General features: G+C 42.8%; 1 protein-coding gene across 1 annotated transcript; it reads left to right on the top strand.

The window, feature by feature from the left end:
- Positions 1 to 1,509: 1,509 nt before the first annotated feature.
- On the top strand, positions 1,510 to 20,878 carry CAV1 (caveolin 1). Its single transcript, XM_059471554.1, has 3 exons — positions 1,510 to 1,709; positions 2,479 to 2,643; positions 18,522 to 20,878. The coding sequence occupies exons 1-3, from the start codon at positions 1,680 to 1,682 to the stop codon at positions 18,861 to 18,863; spliced, it is 537 nt and encodes a 178-aa protein (XP_059327537.1). The 5' UTR covers positions 1,510 to 1,679; the 3' UTR covers positions 18,864 to 20,878.
- The last annotated feature ends 173 nt before the right edge of the window (positions 20,879 to 21,051 follow it).

The raw sequence follows: 21,051 nt of genomic DNA, 5'->3' as shown, positions 1-21,051 counted from the left end.
ATCCATGCCAGGTCTCTGGCTGCTGAGTTTGTGTGCATTTCTCATACAGCACTGCTAGAGGCAACAGGCCATGGCTCCATCCCTCTCCATCTCTGCAGATGTAACTTGCTCACTCTTGCTGCTTGGTAGTATCCATACCTTTTTCTGACTAGGCTGTTTTCTTGGTATTCCAGCTCAAGAAAGCACTGCTAATGTTCATTCCGTTTTGCGTGCAGCCTATTCTGGAATTCATCTCATAAAACTTTTAAATTCCACTAGTTTATGATATTATTCTAGCTGCAGTAGTGTTGTGTGATTCAGAAATATTTTTTAAAGGATACTGTGGTTCTGAAAAACTATTCCAGGATCAAGTCAGCATTTCCAATTGACAAGTATCTCTCTTCTTTTTTTTAAGTCATTCTTGAGATACAGAGTCATATTGAATGATGGATCAAAATGTTCTGATTCATGTGGAGGACAGTGACTAATTCAAAAATTTTCCTAGATGTGAATACAAAGAACTGTCTTGCAGATTTTTCAGATGGACAGAAAAATTGCAGAGTCTATATCCTTCAATACACTCATTTGGCTCCATATTCACACTCAAAAGCTTGGACAGGCAAAAATATTCTAATGATGGCTTAAGTGAATAATTGCATCAATTATTCACATATAAACACTAAGGTCACAATTTTTTCTGTTAACATTATAAATCTTTCACCATAGTCTGATTTCCTAACACAAAACTAGTGGCTGCAAACACATGCGCACAAAAAAGTGAAATATACATTTTTTTAAATGTATAGTGATGCTGCAACCCTAACCTGAGCCATCTTGAATACAGTGATGAATTTTTATACTTATACTGTTTACTCCTACATATGTCCCCGAGCTTACAAAAAAACCTTGAGAACAGAGCATGGCAAGATGGTGTTGCACCATTCCCCTTTAAAAGTTAATCCCAGCGGTTAATATGCATGGCAGACATGCATGGATCAATCTCCTCTCAGGAAAAATAGAGCAGCGTTAAAGTGCAGAACTGTTAAATATTTGCATAGTTTTGAGATGAACCAGTTGAGAAAAATCTCTTTTTCTTCATCCCAAGGATTTCCAAGTTTCCACAATTGTTCCTGGAGAAGCGATGCTTCTGTGTAAACTATTGTCAATGCCGGGAGGGGGGAGCCCGGCAAACGCCTCGCTCGCTCTGCAGGCTGAACACAACTAAAGTTTTCCATCTCCTCACCGCTTCCTTCCCCCTCCCATCTTGCCCAGGTGGCTCTGCCGCACGCAGCCACTGTCATCACCCCGGCACGCAGCGGCGGGGATCCACTGACCCGGGGGTCGTGGGCAGCCGGGACGGGGCGGACGGCGCGGACGGGACCCTGTCCCTCTCCCTGTCGAGCCCGTGTCTCCGCCCGGCGTGGCACAAGCATCCGGGACCGGGCCCGCCAGCTCCCAGGTTGCCGGGGCAGGGCTGTTTTCCCCTCCCACCCCCGGCCGCCCTGCCATGTGCGGGGCCGTCCCGCCGCTGTCATCCACCCCAGCCGGAGGCAGGCAGCCGCCCTGGCCAGCGGCCAGCCCTCTCCTCGCAGCTACCTCCCCCGGCCGGCCGCTGCGCCGAGCGGAATCTTCCTGCCTCCGTTCCTACAAGTCACAGGGCAAAGTAACTCGCGGCAGAGCCGTCAGCAGCCCGCGGCAGCATGTCCGGCACCAAATACGTAGACTCGGAGGTAGGACCACCGGGGCACGGGGCCGGGATGCTGCCCCGCCGCCGGCTCCCTGCAGCGGCTACGTGCAAGCCCCCTGAGCCGTCGGAGGAGCGGGGCGAGGGGCGGCTCGGCGGCAGGAGGGCGGAGGGCCGGGCACCTGCGGGCAAGGACAGCGGCCAGGGGGAGCCGGGGCGCTCGTCCCCGGCGGGGCACGGGGAGGGGGGCTGCTGGCTGCCGTGCGGCAAGAGCGGTGTATGGAGAGCTCTACGGCCAGAGCACCGGAATGGAGAGGGTACGGTGATGACCCTGCATGAAGGGCGGAATAGGGAGGGGGTAGGTACAGTGAGGACAGGGCGGTGCGGGCTCCGTGTTCAGCTCCGCGCAGCGGGGGCGGTAGGGCGCGGGCAGCGCGGCGAGGGCCGTGTGGGGAGGGCGCCGCGCGGGGAGCCCCGGGCGCTCCGTGCCCTGCCCGCGGGGCCACACCCGCGAGTGGGGCCGCTCGCTCCGCCCTGGGGCAACGCTGCGGGGCCGGGGCCGCCTGGCGGCGGGAGCGGGAGCCGGCGCCTGGCACGGCGGGGGTGTGGTGTGGTGCGCGCCCCGCGGCCGCGGTTAAATAGCCGGGCGAGGCCGGCCCGCAGCCTGCATCCCGCTGCCCGCGGGACCGGGGCCGCCTCCCCAGCCCCTGCCCCAGCCCGCCCTCCTGCGCGGCGCGGCGCGGACCGGCCCTGCCCTGCCCTCCCCGCCTCACTGGGCTCTCCCCGCCCGCCCGCGCTCCCTCTGCTCCCCGCAGGGCTTTCTGTACACGGCGCCCGTCCGGGAGCAGGGCAACATCTACAAGCCCAACAACAAGATGATGGCAGATGAGCTGAGCGAAAAGGCGGTGCACGACGTGCACACCAAAGAGATCGACCTGGTCAACCGAGACCCCAAGCACCTCAACGACGACGTGGTTAAGGTGAGGGGCCGAGGCGGGGCGTCGCGGGGGGCGATACCGAGTCGTGCCGAGGCAGGATAAGCGGGCGCTGTCAGGACGGCTGATGCCCGCGAACCACATCCCTCCACCTGCTGCAGCAGGTAACAGGACGGGGGCTGATCGGGTTTTTGGTGGGTTTTTTTTAAGAAAAGGCGGAGTGGGCAGTAGAGAGGCGGGCAGCGGCCAGGGCAGCCCCGCGGCGCTCCTGGCTCGGGCGCGGAGCGGGGCTGGCCCCGTGTCGGGCTGGCTGCGCTGTCCGGGGGGCTGGCCCCGTGTCGGGCTGGCTGCGCTGTCCGGGGCGGGGGCCCCGTGTCGGGCTGTCCCGGGGGGCTGGCCCCGTGTCGGGCTGGCCGCGCTGTCCGGGGCGCTCCGGGCGGGGGTCCCGCCGCGCTGTGTGCCGCTGCCCGCTCTGCAGCCGGCACGGGGCCGGGAGCGGGGGGATGAGTGCGTGACCTTGTGTAACACCGTCGGAAAGATTTTCCTTCCCCGAGGCACGCACAGAGGCAGGGCGGGGAGATGTCACAAACCAAATCGCCCTCCCTAAGCCTGGCGGGTGCAAAATCAGAGATTCTGGTGGCGGTTGGATTTGTGTCCTTGTTCTGTTTTGTTCTCTTTGGTGCTTTTCCTTCCTTCAAAAGATGATAAGCTAAGCAAAATCTAACTGTGCCCTTGCCTAGATTTTTTTGTTTTGGTTTATAAATCAGTTTGACTGTTTTGACAGGTCAGGGTCGATGGAGATTTTTGCTTGAAGTCACTTTGGTCAAAAATATCACAGAAATATGTTTTCTTGTAGAAAAAGAATTTATACGGACAAATTTGTACAATCCACATGTATTACGAACGTGAGTGTTTGAGATCACTTAAAAAGTCATCGGCAAGGGTATGAGCAAAAGTCAGATTTAATATTAAGTGGCAAAGCATGACAAGTTTATTGGCAAGATTCACTCTACTACTTACAGGACAGCCAAGGCACAACAAGGGAAAACAAACAACAACAAAACCAAACAAAATTCAGGCAATCAAAACAGAAATGAACTGAGAACTGTCTAGGGGTGTGTGTATGTGCTTAGGTGTGTGTGTGTGACAAAAGACAGTGCGGGCAACGATAAAAAGGAGCAGGGCCTGAAAGTTTAACAGCACTCCAACTTAACAGTACTTAATTTATACCTTAAATCTAACAATTTAACATAGGAAGAACACTTATACCTAACTTATAGCTTAAATTTAATTTATTACTTAACCTTAGCAATTTACTGAGAATAACACTGAAGAGTATTTAACCTAATTTATAACTTTGAAGTTAGCAACTCAACAGAACAACACTTAGCAAAACTTAGCTTATAACTTATGTTTAACAATTTAGCATTTAAGTAAGTTTATAACTATAACCTAACGTTACTCGCTAGCTTAATTTACTTAGACACCCAAGGTACTTAGACATGTAAGAAAGCAGTATTTCTCTCACATTTGCTGTAGCATATGCGCAGGGGCATGCACACAGAGAGGAAGACTCAGTGCAGGCAAGGTGCCTGTGAAGAATTCTCCCCAGAGATCAATGAAATACACACTTTGGATGCTTTTGCACTTCCTAATCAGCAAAGGATTGGGCCTTGAGGAATCTGCATTTTGGACCAGGATACAGCTTGTTTCAGTGATCCTCCGTGCATGAGGCTCTGAGAGGCATCTCCCTCAGAGGGTGGTTGCTGATAAAAGCTTGCTGTAGTCCAGGAGAGCTCAAAGGGCCCTTTTTGGGCTGCTGTTTATAGGCTTGCAAGAGAGCGGGCTTTAGTCATAACAATGTTTTATCTTGGCCGCACTTTGGGTCAGCACTTTCTCCGAAGGTGTGAGAGCAGGAATGTTGTGCCATTCAGGCAGGAGGGATATTTTCCAAGGGTGGTTATAAGGAAAACAGCAGATTTTTAGTAATTCCTGGGAGCAGACAGTGTTTCTGGTAAGCTTGAAAAGAGCTGAGCTCGGGTGGTGTTTCCAAAGCCAAGGCCTAACAAGCGCTGCAGCGTGGAAAGATGGAGAGGGGAATACACCACTGCAAAGTGAAAATTGAGGGTGCTGTCATCTGGGTTTGTCAGACCCTAGGGAAAATGGGAGCTGCCCAGTCCTAGTGGGTGACTAAGCCACTAAGTGCCTTGCTTAATGGCCAGCAGTGTCAGAGTGTGTGCCATTCACCATGTTTGTTGTAATGAAGACCGTTGTCAAAAAAGAAAAATACACTATTGTTTCCAGAGAATCAAGAGGTGAGTTCTGGATCCTGAATGTGTATCTATAAAATGATTCATGCTATGTGCAGACAATTTAACAAGGTCTTGATTCAAATTCCAGACTTCAACACAATTTGAAGGTCCTGAATATGACAAGCCATGGTCATATTGCTGGATCGATGCTAAGAATTATCACAGCAGCCTGTATATTTAAGGAACCATATAAAAATGAAAAGGCATAAAATTATTATTTGTCTAGAAAAAATAATCTGTGTACCTAATGGCACAAAACTGCCTTTAAAATGGATTATTTTAAAGAGGAGGAGCAGCTGAGTAGACAGGGAATGCCAGAGCTCATGAACAGCCCTGCATCACAGTTTATTGCGTATGTCAACAGGAGAAGTCCCCAAAGCAACCAGACCTTCTGAGGATGAGTCATTGCTCCCAAGCAAGTCAGAATTCTGGTGTCCACAACCTAACCTAATGAAAGAAAGACCCTGATGGGAAAAGAGACCACTGACAGAAAAAAACCATAGTGGGCTTAAAAGAAGATGAAACCTACAAAGCCTATCCTGCCCTCTCTGCCTCCCACAGAGACAAGGATTAAGGAAGTTTGTTACATTCCATCTTCTAAAATAAACTTGGGGAATAATAAGTATAGGAATGGAAAAAGAAAGCTTTTCAGTTTGTCCTTTTGAAGTAATCGTGGTTCAACACATGCACCGAAAAACTGCAAACAGCCAGAATACCTGTACTGCCTCTATGTCAGCAAGTGAGCTCCTGGTGGTGGAGATAGTCACATCAAGACATAGGAATATACCAAAATGCATTTGATGTTAACCAGACAGGATCCATTTTACATCATAAAAGCAGCAATATGTGTACAAAATGGCATTGTAAACCAACATTTTCTGTTTTGTTACAAGGATAAATAAGAATAACTTTTATTTTAAGTATTTCATAGATAGATCAACCTGCAGAGTAGAGAGAGGATTTTTGCCACAATTTGCATTTATATGGACCACAGGGTCTATTCAGTCTATTAGACATAGCAATAAAATTCACACCCAGTGCCTAGGAGACAAGATTGGATTGGGGTGAAAATACACAGATTCAGTCCCTGCCTTAGCCATCAGTCTGTAGTCCCCTTCTGACATGCATATGCATTCTTACTTGGGCTGTAAAGTAAGCCCAAGGCAGAATGTTAAACTGACTGACAGAGACCCCAGTCTTAAGTACTGAAAGTCAGAGGAAAAAAAAAGTGTAGGAAAAAAAAAGTCCTGTAATGCCAGAAGTATGGCTTAGGCTGAGCTCAATTTTGTTTAAAGCTGTTGCATTTTTCTAGATTCAAAACTTTCTGCTTTATACCCACTATTTTATGCATTTCTTGCCCCTTGACTATGAGGCACAACAGCATGGAAACTGGGGACTAATCAGTCAGCCATGAAATAGAAATGATTAGACAGAGGATGAGGAATCTGCTCTGTAAGCAGCTCTCTAAAAGGCCTCAGTGTTGTCTGTATTCAAATACTTCCCATAGCACATTTTAAAAATAACCTTCTCTTGTGAGAAGCAGGAGACACGTTCCCTTGATTTGCAGCAGAGCATCTGCCCAGCTTCCCCTGCAGCAGATGTGTGGTGCAGGCAGCTTTAGGGTTGGGATCCAGGCAAGGGGCAGAAACCCAGTCAAAATCCTTTTATGAAAACTAGACACATGGAGCAGCTTTGCATCAAAGCTGTTGGTGACTTTGCTTATGGTTTGTCTTTGAATTACCTACGAAGTGGGAGCTTAGTGCTGGGAGGTTTCCAGAAAAATGGAGCAAATGACTGGATTTATGTTCAGAGAGGGATGTGAACAAGGCCTTATGGACCCTGAGGTATGCAGAAAGTAGAAGTAACAGCTCTGAACAGGGAGAAGCACAAACTAGTAAAAATCACCAGAACTTCCCCTTTTCCCCCATTTTTTCAGTGGAGACCAGAAAGAAGAGATTTTCTTCCTCACACAACTGTGCTCATACATCACCTAGACAGAGGGAGAATGTGCACTAGTGGTTCCCTTGTTCAGGCACTGGCTTGTGAAGGTGGCTAGTGAGGCAGGGGGCGAGGAGGGAATCTAGGAAGGGAGAAGCAGCCTGTGTGCCTGTGGGAGCTCTCCAGGAGTCATGCTGGTGATCATACAGGTGGTTTGCCATAGTTTTATCTGTTTCATGTGTCCTTCACCAGACAGTTCTGCTCTTGGACTTGTGTCCCACAGGTTTTCTTTGTGATGAGACACAACAAACAGGGTGGAAAGCTTATTCATTTTTTCTCTCATTCATTCCCCAGTTATCCAGGACTCACATGAAGGTGCCTGAAGTTCAGGCTTTGCTCTTCTTGTTTCCCAACACATTATTTGTGTTTTTCGAGTACGGCTAAATTGCAGCCTTCGAGTTTTTAGAGTTCAAACTTTCTCAACATATCTGTGGTCAAGTCTGCACAGAGTTTACTGACTTTGGAAAATGCAGAGGAGGGAGCCAGCTCTCCTACAGATTACTCTTCTCACTAACTTCCTTGCTCCTTGCTGAGAATAAGCACAGACCTTGCAGCCAACTCTACAAAGTCTAATCCTCACTTTACTAGTGAGGACCAACTGTGCAGTCACATCTGCAGCCAGATTACCATTTTTTCCTACAGTGATGTGCCAGGAAGAAAGAGCTGTGGCTGGTCTACCATCTAGAACATAATTATTTTTTGTTGTAAACAAGTGGTGTCTATCTGCTGTTGGTTGTATAGGAGTCCTTTTTGCTCTGGAAAAAAAAAAAATTTAGTACTTGCCTAGAGATGTGAGGATGCAGAGCTTTTGTACCAAGTCTCTAAAGATTACGTATTCCTGCCTTCCACTTAAAACTAATGCAGTTGAGAGCAATTCAACTTACTGCAAGGAAAAGTCTGGAATTTTTAGTCAAATGTTGACAAATACTGTAATACCCTTATGTACTCATTAGGGAGGAAAGTATTACTCAGGCACGCTTTGAAAGCTATTTACAATTTCTGCCTCATAATAAAAAGAGAGGTTTTTCAAAAGCAGTTTACATTTTATGTAATTTTTCATGATTAGGGCCCCTCCCTGAGCACAGTGTAAGATGCACAGAGAGATGCCTGGTCAGAGCACTTCCCATTCCCACACCTGAGAACCTCCTGGAAGGAAAGCAGGTGTCACCCCATGCTCTGTTTGAATGGGAGACCTAAGGTGGGCTGTCACTCAGATGTGACAAGTGTCAACCTGAGAGGAACCCAGTTCTGCTCTTTAACACAGTAAAATGAGAGAAAAACAGAGCTCAATCAGGTGCTATTTCTGAAATAAGTAATTAAGTGAAATATAATGCAGACCCTTTTGCTTTGTTTTTAGACATTGTTAAAAGTCATGAGATCATAGATAAATGTTTAAGTTTAAAAACATCCATATAATACATAGATCACAAATCTGTGTGTATGTGTTCCAATCCAAGCTTGTCACCTGGGCTCTTGCTGTTGGCAGTGACCAAAGTGTGATGCCTCTGGAGGCAGATTCACTGTGTTAAACCACAGGACAGGAGAAGCAGTGCTCTCAGAGGGCATGCTTGTCTCAACTGCTGATACTTGTGGTTTAGACATGGCACCTTACTTGTGCAAAACAATTAATTAAATGAAATGGTTCTGTAATGCTGTGTCCTATTAACAAGCTATGAGGTTTAGATTTAAAATGCAAGCAGAGTTAAATGTTTGACTTTGGCTGACCACGTGATTCAGTTCTGTTTCAAACATTTCTTCCAAGGCTAGTCTAGGGGTATGAGATTAAAGCCTTGAGTCATTATGAATGCCAGTTTATACAAGGTCTGAGCGAGGTTTTAAGAGTTCTGAAAAATAGTTTTCTTGCACATTAATTAGGAGTTCTCAGGCATGGAATTTCTGAATGTCCATAAGAGAACAGCTAATAATGGCATCTGTTCTAATGAAAGCTTCTTTCTCTAAAAACTGTGTTCGCATTTAAACTCATGGTATTATTAAAGCCTTATGCACAGCCTTCTTGCTGGCATGATGAACATGACTCATAACTCCACAGAAAAATTTGATGGCCATGGGGACAGAGCAAATGATTCAGCATGGCTGTTTCTTTTGTTAGAATTTATTGGACACTATCTCAGATTCAAAAGAGGCAAATACTTTTCAATTCTGATAACTTCAACAAACATATGTTAGAAAATATTAAGAACAATTTGAATAGATTGTTGAATTTTTAGCCCACTATGTGGATAGAAACACTGTCTTCTTGCATGGATATCTAAAACAAACAAACAAAGAATATTGAAATGCAAAACTCTCCAGGGGAAAAAGGGATAATTGTGTACAGTAGAATCATTTACCAATGAGGTCCCCAGTGAGGAAATTTTATCTTGGTTGTGTTTTAGGCAACAGAAAGAAGAAAATACAAATGAACTTGGGGGATTCTGAAACACTTGTGATCTCTGGAAAACTGAAGACAGAAATAGTTCTAATCTAAGATAAGTTTGTATTTCCCACAGCTCTCAAATACCCTCCGCGTAGACACCAGCATGAAGTCTATATCAGTAACTGATTTTTTGAGGTTTTTGATCCAGAACTACCATATTTATTTTCTTGACAAATGACAGCTATAAAACTCATCTTGGACTCTAAAAGGGTTGCTTATTTTGAATGTGAAAGAGAAATTATGCCATTTAATTTAATTTGATTTATTGTGGAGGCAGGTTTTGCACCATTGGTCTCTTTATATTTTCATGACAGACTTCTTAAGAAAATATTTTTGATTTGAAAAAAACCTAAAAATATTTTAAAAATTCAAAACAATTGAAAAAGTTTTTAAAAAATTGAATTTTATGGAATATCATTCTTGTCAGAAATTGTTACCAGATTAGCAATCAAAAGAAAAATAATTTCAGTGCTACTGTCCCATTTTAATGAGCTCATGCATTGATAAAATATGATTATATTCAAGATGTAGGAGCTGTGCTCTAGATGTTAGTGGGGCTGTACAAGGGTGGAGTTTGCTCCTAGTTAAAAAAAATAGGAACTGATAAATTCAACTTCATAGATAAAAAGTGAGAAGACATTCTCACAGCTGAAGGTGAAGGCATCACATTCTCTGTCTGCACTCCTGCTGTGCTGAATTTATATTCTGAGTTCCAAAAAAGCCTAAGGGAGTCTCATAGATGGATTGCAACATTTCCTCTTTCAACTTTGAAATCCCTTATTGGAATTCAAACAGATGCTACAAAAAATAATCAGTTTTTCTCAAGATCAGGGATCTATAGATCCCTCTGTAGAGCTCAGCCATAAAATCATCAACTGTTTTATGAAGTCCAAGTTCACATATCATAGAAAGGTTTGGGTTGGAAGGGACCTTAAAGATGATCCAGCTCCAGCCTCTGCCATGAGCTGGGATGCCACTCACTAGATCAGGTTGCTCAAAGCCCCCTCATCCTGGCCTTGAGCACTTCCAGGGATGGGGCATCCACAGCTTCTCTGGGAAACCCATTCCAGTGCCTCTCCTAGGAATTTATTCCTAATATCTAATCTAAACCTACTGTGTTTCAGTTTAAAGCCATTCCCCCCTGTCCTGTCACTACATGCCCTTGTAAAAAGTCCCTCTTTAGCCCACTTTATTTACTTCTGCAAGAGTTCATCTTCTTCTGCAGATGAACAACCACAAGTCTCTCAGCCTGTCTTCACAGAGGGTGTGCTCCAGCCCTCTAATCATCTTTTTGGCTCTCTGGACTTGCTCCAATGTTCTCATGGACAGGCCCATGTTCTCATCTTGGAGGCCCCAGAGCTGGACACTACTCCAGGTGGGGTCTCATGAGAGCAGAGTGGGAGAATCACTTTCCTCAACCTGTTCCTTTTGGTGCAGCCCAGGGTGCTGTCAGCTTTCTGGGCTGCAGGCCAGATCATATTGAGCTGCTCATCAGCCAGCATCTCCAAGTCCTTCTCTGCAGGCTGCTCTCAATCTAGGTACTGCCCTGATGCAAGTGTAGGACCTTTCACTTGGCCTTGTTGAACTTCATGAGGCTCAGAGGTGCCTAGCTGTCAGGCCTGTCAAGGCATCCCTTTCCTCCAGTGTGTCAGCCTCACCGCACAACTTGCACTCGTTCCCATTGCTGTTCTCATGCAGTTTATGACAGGAGCAGAACTATAAAAGATCTTGATTTTTATGAAATACTAAAGAAATACCTTATATTTAAGGATCAGTAACTTGAGCTCTTCCATAAGAAAGACAACATTCTAACAGTACAAATGCAGGGTCAAGTTTATTTTTAAAATAAAAGAGAGGCAGCTGGGCATCGCTGCACACTCACTGTCAGCAATAAGCATGGTTCAGGTAGAAATGAGGGGAAAAGGTGAAAACAAGTTATACAGATTTGCAAAAAAGAATGGCAGCAGCTAACAGGAGTGTGTTTATTATAGCATATGTTATCAAGAGTCTCCTCTCCTTAGACTCCCTTTACAAACTATAAAGAGAAAAAAAGTGTTTTCCAGGTCTAAAACGACCTCCAAGGGTCACTGTCTCTCCATACACTACTGAAGAGTCTGAGGTCACTGCATTTCTACTTCATATTAGTGCCTAAATTTAGGAATGATAAAGTTAGACCAAGTTCTAAAAACTTATGCTTAATAGTAGTTTATTACCTTAATATTGTATAAGCATAATAAAATAGAAATCTGTCATATTTATGAAATAAAATTTAAAATATGAAATCAGTTTACACAATGTCTTTTATTAAGGCTTTTGGATTCAGTTTAACTCCAGGCACCAGTGAAATAAAAGAAAAAATTTCTTGTATGTTTAATGTAGTCAAAACTTCACACTGGTGTTCATAAATATATCTCTTTAAACATACAGATGGACAGATAAACATGGATATGCATAAATGTATTAGGATTCTTTGCTAAAATAGCTGTATCAAACAAAGAACTGTGGAACATGAACCAAGTAATAAAAACAAAGAAAGCTTCTTAGAGGTTTCTCTTTGGGAAGGCTGCAATAACCTCCCAGCAGCCCAGTTTCCAGGGAGGAAAACAGTAATTTTATTTTCTGAGTGCTTACTCCAACAACATCAAGACATTTGTCAAGGAACTAGCTGACATGGTATCCCCACCTGCACAGGAAGTTTTGCTGTGTTAGAGTGCAGATCTTTTCTTGAAACTGCTTGTCTTTCCTTCTGCCAGCCTGTGTTGGAACGGGACAGGCAAGTGCTTCAGGAGATCTCTGGGGAGCAGCTGCTTGCTGCAGTGCTCACCCATTGGCATAATTTGTGTTTTCCTTACGAGTACTTCCACAGGTTTTGGTGAACCTGCCCATCTGATGGAACAAAGACCATCAGCAGGGCTTTTGTGGTATGTAATCAGCAGAGGCAGGGAGCAGGACATTGTTCTCTCAGTAAATAGAAGCACAAATTTTTTTTTTTTTCTGTGATTTTCAGTTTGTGGAATGGTGATCTGCAGTCACCCCCTTTTCAAAGTCATGGCATCCTTTACACATTTTCAGAATGCATTTGAGTATTTGTTATGCATGCAGTAGGAGTCACTCCTGACCAGGCTGGTTTTCTTCTCTGGCTAGAAGAGCGCAGTCCTTCAATTCCACTTTCCAACATGGATATCCTTGTTTGTTAAAGCATTGTTTGCTTTTCTGGCATACTCTGTAGCACTCAGGAAAGATTCACTGTTTCAATTAAGAGATCTGCCAGCAGAACACTTTTCTTGCCATACTGTGGGAAGCAGGCACAGGGAGACAGGAAAGGTAGAGCAAATTCTTTGGTCAGTTTGTGCAAGTAACTGGGGTGCAACAGTTCTGTTTGCTTGTTTAGGCTCTCGTTCACTTTGGAAATACTTGTTTGTAAGTTTTCCGCAGTCAACAAGCCTTACACAACAGCTCTGATCCTAGCCATCTGCAGTCATGGCATCTTTTTTTATTTTTTTTGCAAAGAAGCAACTGTTGTGCCTTGTGATCTGGCCAGTCCCCAGAAGAACAGTGTGCTCTGAAGACAGACTTTGAGGTTGACAGGCAAAGCCTAATCATGCTGCAGCCCAGCCTGGAGGGACTCTTGGGGTTGCCCTGTTAGACGCTTGCCACCAATTCCAAGATTCAAGGTGATTTCTTGTCTTGTGAGGGAACAGAACAGTGCTAGATGTGCCCATTTTGTAGTCACCCTTTTGCTCAAGGTTTGTATGAATAGTGTGGAAGAGAATGAGTTTTTGCTTTAGTGAGCACCTGAGATCACCTAATGTTGGCTGTTGAGACCTGATTAGTGAGGAAGTAGACCATCTAGGAATCATGGAGCTCTGTGTGTTCAGGAACAACGTGCCAGCTTTCCTACATAACTACAGGTTTGCCAGATGGAGATAACACAGTGCTCTTAAAAGGGTGTATGAATCTTTGGGTGTCTGGGAGGGAAGGGAGAGGATCAACTTTCTCCTATAAGCCCCAACAACTCCCTGTCCTCTTTCCTGCAGATTCAGTAGAAAGAGTATAAACTTCTTCATCCTTTCCTCTTAAACTGTGGCAGCAGTCAGGACAAGCATCATATGTGGTAATGTGGTGTTCCAAAGGATCAAGGAAATAAATAAATGCTTAACTGGCATCAGTGATTTAACAGAAAGCTTGTGAGTTTATTGCTTAAGTTTTTTTTCAGCTGCTGTGAAAAACAAGTTCTTCTCTAGGCACTGTAACTGGGAATTTAAAGTTCCAAATAGCATGTGGAAGTGCTAAGGGAATAATAATCTCATATGCTCATACATTTTCTTATTTTTAATAATACACATCAGCCTTCTCCAACATAAGAACAGTGTTGCATCTGTCCTTAACATCACCTCCCAAATGTGACCTATGCCATAGAAAGGGTTGTTATTTTGTGATATTTTACACATTTTTGTATGTTAAATGTTTCTTTAAAGAACATTGAATAAATATATTTGGGAATTTTACAAATTGCATTTATTACAACAGAAAAGAAAAAAACCATTTCTGCCTCATGCCTTGCAAGGACATCTTTTAATACAGTGAAACAATATCATATTTAGGGTCTTGGAATCAGAGAAAACCTGTTTAAAATCAACCCAGTGTAAGCAGTAAGGACAATTTCCACACCCTGGGCATAAAAATGTAAAGAATAGTAGCTTATGATGCTTTCCTGTGTACATTTAAGCCTTTAGGCAGAGTGTGTAAGCATATTGACATCAGTGGGACAGTTCACATTTTCATGTTGTGTGCATATTTAAGTGTTCTGCCTGCCTGGACATACTAGTGATCAATCAATACAGTAAGGATCTAAGCTTCCTCTTACTGACTCTAAGAGATAGTGAAAGCACACCAAAATTTAGGCATTCTCAGCACTTGTTTGGGTTCCTCTGGAATAGAATAGGGGTGGTGCCTGGCTGTGTGAACTGTGTGCTGTGAGCACAGTGGCAGCGTGCAGCTACCACACACAAAGATATGAATTATGATAGTTACAGTCACAGAAATGTAGGTCAAAGCCTAATGCTGGTGGTCTTAATAATTTTTTTTTTCTGACCGACCAAGCACAGTAATTTTTTCTATGTGATGAATATTACAAACCTCAAAGAACAAACTTCTGAAAAGCACAGCTGGTAAGTAGGTGATTTGAGCCTGGCATTTAATATACCTTTCCAGTTGGCCAGCTTCTGATACATGGGGACTTGAAGTGACAAGGTCAGCAGGTCAACTGATTTCATGCATGTAGCATATGTTATTGAGTCAGATGATAACTTTACACTGTTAAGCTTTTTTGATTAATAGTTCTGATCTTTAAATAGATATTTTGCCTGTCTTGTAAATAAATCTTGTAAATAAATCCCATACCATTTCCCTTTCTTGTAAATAAATCTATTTTAGAATCAAAGCAGGTTCCTCAGTTTCCTGATAGGGGTTTAATAAACAAGTGCAGAGCAAAAGAAGCTGCTCTATGATTCTCATAGCAGAATCAGACAAAAGCTTCAAGCAATGTAAAAACTGGCTTTACCAAACTGAATAGTAGGAAACAAAGAATTGCTGAAGTCAGGAAGTGCATTGTAGGCATGGAGCAGGAGTTGATAGTGTTTAATAGTTTGGTCTGAAGCAGAAGGCTAGAGCAAGTTGTTAGCATCCTTTAGAGGGTCAAACCTAATTTCCTGTACTTCTCTCCTGTCACAAGTGAACGTGCATGTATTTTCACTAGCTTGGCAACTGCCTCTGTGATTTCACAGCACATCCTGACAGCTCTGGAGGAACAAACTACACAAGGAACATGAAATCTACAAAAAAAGACCTGTGCACAACCTAAGAAAACCTTTATGTAGATAAAATGAGAGCTCACAGATCTACATGTACATGGTGCTTGACAAAAGTGACCTTGAGAACAATACCCTAAAAATGTTGTCTTATACTTGCAAGACAGTTAGATTCATTACCCGAAATGACAGCATCTTTCTTCTGTAGGATCATATTTCTGGGCACTTCTCTTTCTCTTGTCAGTCCTATTTTTACTTTACTTACTTCAGTTGGACACTTTTTATCAGTCTGATGACACTCACCGTCAGTGAGTGCTACTGAACTATAATCCAGAGGAGAGTAGTAGGAGGGACTGAGGAGGGACTGAGTAATCTGAGTGGTGTAAGTGTAATCTATAGCAAGGCAAAATGCATCCAGTCACCTGTTACTCCTGCAGCCCGTGGAGAACAAGTTAAAATCAGGATCCATCATGGGAGTGGTTTAGTGCAGGAAGAAGCTGAGTGATATCTCAGTTCCTGCAGCATAAGGACTTATCTCTACTGCTTGAAGAGTGAAATAAATAGTGTTTCCCAGGCAGTGTTCTGTTAGCACATGAGTAGAAGAGCCCAGATTACCTCAATTCTTTGGCTCTCTTTATTTAGACATTGCTGCAGGTAAGTCTGTTTTTGGACAGCACCGCAGAGGTTCATGTGCCAGGCGTACTTTCTTGGCATGTACATAATGTTCTTATGTATTATAATGTTCTTACAGCTTTTGGGAAGATAACAGGTTCATTTTAACACTGTATTCAGCTAAGAGTTTAAGTTGTCAGGCCATTTTTCTTTTCAAACAAGTTCCCTTATTCAAATTGGAGTAATGTGAAATGGAATTTGAGGAATAATGAAATGGGCAGACTTGGTAGTGTGACATCAGCTAGCATTCCTACAGGGCCATCTCTTTTACTTCTCTGCATTGTTAGAAGCATTCTGAGAGCTGTTGAAATTGCTCCAAGCTAACCTCTTGGTAATTAAGGTGTCGTGACTACATCACTGTTATCTCACAGACAGATTCATTCCTGAGTGTTTTAGGACAGCAGTGTATGACTTGAGCTGGGAAATCCTGACCAAAGATATATCATAAATGTTCTAATATTAGCATCATCTCCTGGAGGAGTACAGGGCTGTCCATCTGGAAATGTTATATGCCATGATTCTTCTGTCAGCTCCCCAGCTCTCCATGGACATTTTGTTGAACACAACAGGCTAAAAATATTTGTTACTGAGAATCACAATTACAGAAAGTTTACTGTTTGATTTGCAAACCAGTGAGTTTATTGGCTTCCATTTTCCATTTAATTGCAAGGGTTTACTTTGAAAGTAATCAAATTACAGGCTAATTTTACTATATATTTTTTAAAATCTATAAAATTCACATTCAACTATGGCTTCATTTTGCTTGCCAAAAAAATTGCATTTCTGATAAAAATAGTCTCACTTGGCTAAAATAAAGATGCAACCATGAAAAGGCTCATGGAGCTCAATGCAAACTTTTTTTCCTTATGAGATCTAATATTTCCCTTATCAGCCAGTTGAAATAATACAAGATGGTATTTTCACTACAACTGAAATTAATGAAAAGACTTTAGATACAACATTGACTAGCCCTCAATGCTTTGAACCTCTATGATGGCTGTATTACCTTTACCAAGGATTACAGCATCAGCTGATGGGAAGCATGCAATAAATTGACTAAAGTTTTAGAATAAGAGAGCTATACTGAAGCATGTAGTCCTTATGTAGTAATATTTTTTGAGAAGCAGCTTTTTTTTACTATTGTCATTCTGGGTTTTGCCATCATATGGATATTTTTATTATCTGATTTCAAGGAAAATTTAGATAAAAAGCCAAGAACACCCATTCACTTTGAAAGCGAGCTAACATGAGATGTGGCTACAGTGAAAAGTTTGCTTTTGAATAGCTGCAGAAGCAGATTGTATGTCTGATTGCTTATGTATGCTAAAAAGAAAATCTACTCTGCCAATGCAGAGTCCGACATAGGTTTCTGTGGAGATCTAGTTTCTCAATGCTACCTTTAGGTGTGATGATAATGAATATCCATCCCAAAGAATGACTTTCAGATCACTAGAACATAGTTCAGAGTAGCAGAAAAAGAGGAGGTTTGTAATTTGAATGACAGGATGTCTAGAGAGGAGCACTGGCAGAGAGAGTAATGTGAATATGTTCAATTAAGCCACCCTGGTGTTAGTCATTCAAGGTGTTGGATATCACAGATAATTCAGAAATGTCCTCTCAAGGACTTACCAGCCATTCACATAGATTGCACCTAGACTGTACACTTCTGCTTGTAATTCTTTTTTCTCTAAGAAGCTGGAAAGTCCAGTGGTATTATAATATTTGTCCCTTTGCTAGTAACTTATTTCTGGGTGTGATAAAACTTTCAGCAGGAGAGAAGAACAAGTGCTTTTCAATTGTTATGTATATTTTAGACTAAAAGAAGTGATTGTGAGCCTTTTCTTACAGTGTAAGCAGTATTTACACAGAGTATATGTATAGTCACCTTCTTCTGGCATGCTAAGGTACAATTGCTTGAGTTTCTGAGGCTGCTGGCCCCTGTCATACTTACCTTGCTCCTGTAAATCTTCACTTTTGGCAGCATTATAATCTCACTTCGGGATCCAGTCCCAGGAATGCAATTTTTTTTTCTTTCATCTGACTTAAACAGCCATTTATTTCCTTGCAGAGGAATAGTGTTGTGGTGTTCTCTTTCCTGTTGTTAGCAGTGCCTATACAATTGGTTGTGCTGATTAAATTAAATATCCTGTATTGTGGGTTATATCAAACATGTTTGTGTGACATGGAGCTGAACCATCATTGCAATTCTGTTAATATTCTTATAGAAATGTTATGACAATTAAGCTTCCTGAACAACTTAGTATTTCAACAGAGAGTGCTAAAATATGCATGTTGGAATGCACTGCTTCCTTAGGTGACTTTCTGAATGACTTATGAATAGTCAAAACAATGAAATATGATTTTATTCACCTGTTTTGTACCTTAAGCAGACCAGAAGGGCACTGCATACCTTAGGGCTGTGGGAGGTGAGGAAGATATATTCTGTTTTGTGAAAAACTCCATCTAGAAGTTAGATGTCTAATTTTGAGCTAATCATTGAGGCTCCCTGGTAGTCACTGGGTAAAGTTTACTGAAGATTCATGACTTAAATCATGGGTTGTAATAGATTGAATCACGTGAGGGTGTAGGAAGTACGTGCTTTGTGTTTTCTTGCAGCTCTCCAGGAAAGGTGTTTCTGGAACACACCCTTGATGTGAATGTCTGACTGACCTGACTTTGTGTTCTTTGCTGCAGATCGATTTTGAAGATGTGATTGCTGAGCCAGAGGGAACACACAGCTTTGATGGGATTTGGAAGGCCAGTTTTACCACCTTCACTGTAACGAAATACTGGTTTTACCGTTTACTGTCAGCAATCTTTGGTATTCCTATGGCTCTCATCTGGGGCATCTACTTTGCCATTTTGTCCTTCCTGCACATCTGGGCGGTGGTGCCGTGCATAAGGAGCTACCTGATTGAGATCCAGTGCATTAGCCGTGTCTATTCCATCTGCATCCACACGTTCTGCGACCCGCTCTTTGAGGCCATAGGCAGAGTGTTCAGCAGCATCCGAGCCACAGTACGGAAAGAGATCTGAGGGACAATTCAAGGAGAGCCATCAGCCTAGGAAGGGGGTGAAGGTTTTGTGTTTTTTGGAGTGTTTTGGTGCCAGTTTTGTGTTTCCCAAAGCAACATACAGCAACTGGTGGTGGACTGGCCCAAAACAAAGAATCACTTGCTCAGTTTCTTTTTCTACTGTTCATCTGTTCATTCTTACTGGATTACTTGCCCTTTTTTTTTTTTCCCCTTTCTTTTGCCTTCCCCCCCCCACCCCCTTTGGTCTGCATTTTAAACTAACCCTAAAGGGCTGTTCTTCCATGCCAGCTGCATATTATTTTGCTGGCTGTTCAATTCAGAGATTGAAGTGTTGTTGGATGCCTTTTTATCTTACCCTTCATTCCTTGTGAGATAAATCCACAGTGATACTGAAGAATGACAAAAATGCTTTCCAACACTATAAAGCCATTCATTTTATTGTGGCTAAAGAGTGCAGAGCTATCACAGCAGAATGAACGTGACCAGCTGGCAGGTTTTAGCAGAATGTTCTTTTTCAATTGGATTGTCAGTTGACTGCAGCTATTTACAGTTGTGGTCAGATATTGTGCAGTATGATAAATTAGTTAAGTAAACATATTACTGAATTAGCATATGTCCTGAAAATTTAACATTTTGTCAGGCTGGAGACATTGACATGTAAAAGCTTTGGTCGGTGCCTTTCTGTCTCATTCTGTCTCGGAAGTTTGCATCCAGTCATTTCTCAGCCTTTGCTAGGATTGCAGAAACAAACTGCACTTGAGAGCTAAAACTGGTCATTACAGAAATGTTTTCCTGACTGTGACTTATGACACATCCCTTAGCAAGCATTTAGGTGCTTATCTCATTGGCATCTGGGGTATTTTTGCAAAGTATTAATATAAATACACACTGCAGGTATGCCGGAGATAATCCTGAGTTAAAAGGAAAATGAAGGAATGCCAAATAAGCCACAGGAGGCCAGGGAGGAGCTGCCCCTGCCAGAAACTTTTCTACAGCTTTCAAAACTTCCCTATCAGCAGAGGTCAGCCTGCCACTAGCACACAGATCGTTTTCAGGATGCTTTGCTGAGTCTAAATTTATCCATCACAAGAGATGCTTTAGAATCTTCACATTTGTGTGTTGCTTTGTTCATTTTTAGCTGAGCTGCCACATGAGGAAGTCTTAAACAGAGGGTGTTGTGTGAAACTAGCGTATTGCAAAGTGGAAGGCCTCAGCAGCGGGGCCTTTGCGACATGTTCTGATGCTGTGACCTGCAAGAGCTTTTTGCCCTCATGACAGTACTGTGTTCAGAGATGCTCTCTGCATCCTCATTGGTTTGTGTGAAGCATTTGTAAAAATAGTTGTGAGGCTAATCAGCTTTATTGTAAACCAAGCTGGGGTCTGAGCATGCTCCAGCTGGAATCTCTGGCAAACCAGTTCGTGACATGCAGGAGTGCAAACTTCATCCGTTGGGATGAACATGGAGCTGTCTGGTACACCTACAGCTTTTTTTTTATTTACTGCTGATATTTCACATATTGCTTTACCTAACATGGAAGTGCCTTCCATTCTCTTTCTGCCAAAGCATTGAAAAATTTAGGAAATGCTGCATTTTTAAGTGGGGCTGGGGGAGGGAAAATGGGGGTGGGAAAGGGTGCACAAAAATTTACAAAGCTATTAACTACTATTTGCATTTAAAACAGACACTGGTATGGATATAGTTTGATGTTTTTCTATGTACATAATGAAGAGTGTACTATTATAGATTTTTTTCAGTATTAAAGACAACCAAGATTGTAAACAAGAAATATTTTATCTTTTTATGAGGAAAATCACTCCAAAGAAAACCTTCTTGATTACCATATAAACTGCATATCCTGAAAGATGTCTGTTCACTTAGATTTCTTAGTCCCTAATCCAAATACATTGCTGATCCAAACATCTACATTATTGTAATAAGCTTACAGATATAACTGACACCTTTTTAAAAATTCTGCATGTACATTAAAGACTACAATAAAAAGATGCTTAATGGTAGATCCTGTCTGACTTCTTTTTCCTTGAAAGTCATATGGACAAAATTGTTTAACGCTTTCTTTGTCAGTCCAGTAGAAACAGGATTTTTCCTAATAAAAGCTCATTAGCCTTAGCATTTAATGTATGGAAATAGGGGAATGACAGCTTTTATTCAGCCGTGTATGGACGTAACT

The sequence above is a fragment of the Ammospiza nelsoni genome, chromosome 5 (assembly GCF_027579445.1).
Source record: "Ammospiza nelsoni isolate bAmmNel1 chromosome 5, bAmmNel1.pri, whole genome shotgun sequence".
Taxonomy (NCBI): domain Eukaryota; kingdom Metazoa; phylum Chordata; class Aves; order Passeriformes; family Passerellidae; genus Ammospiza; species Ammospiza nelsoni.
Note: the sequence above shows the minus strand (reverse complement) of the source record. Positions and strands in the feature narration are given on the sequence as shown.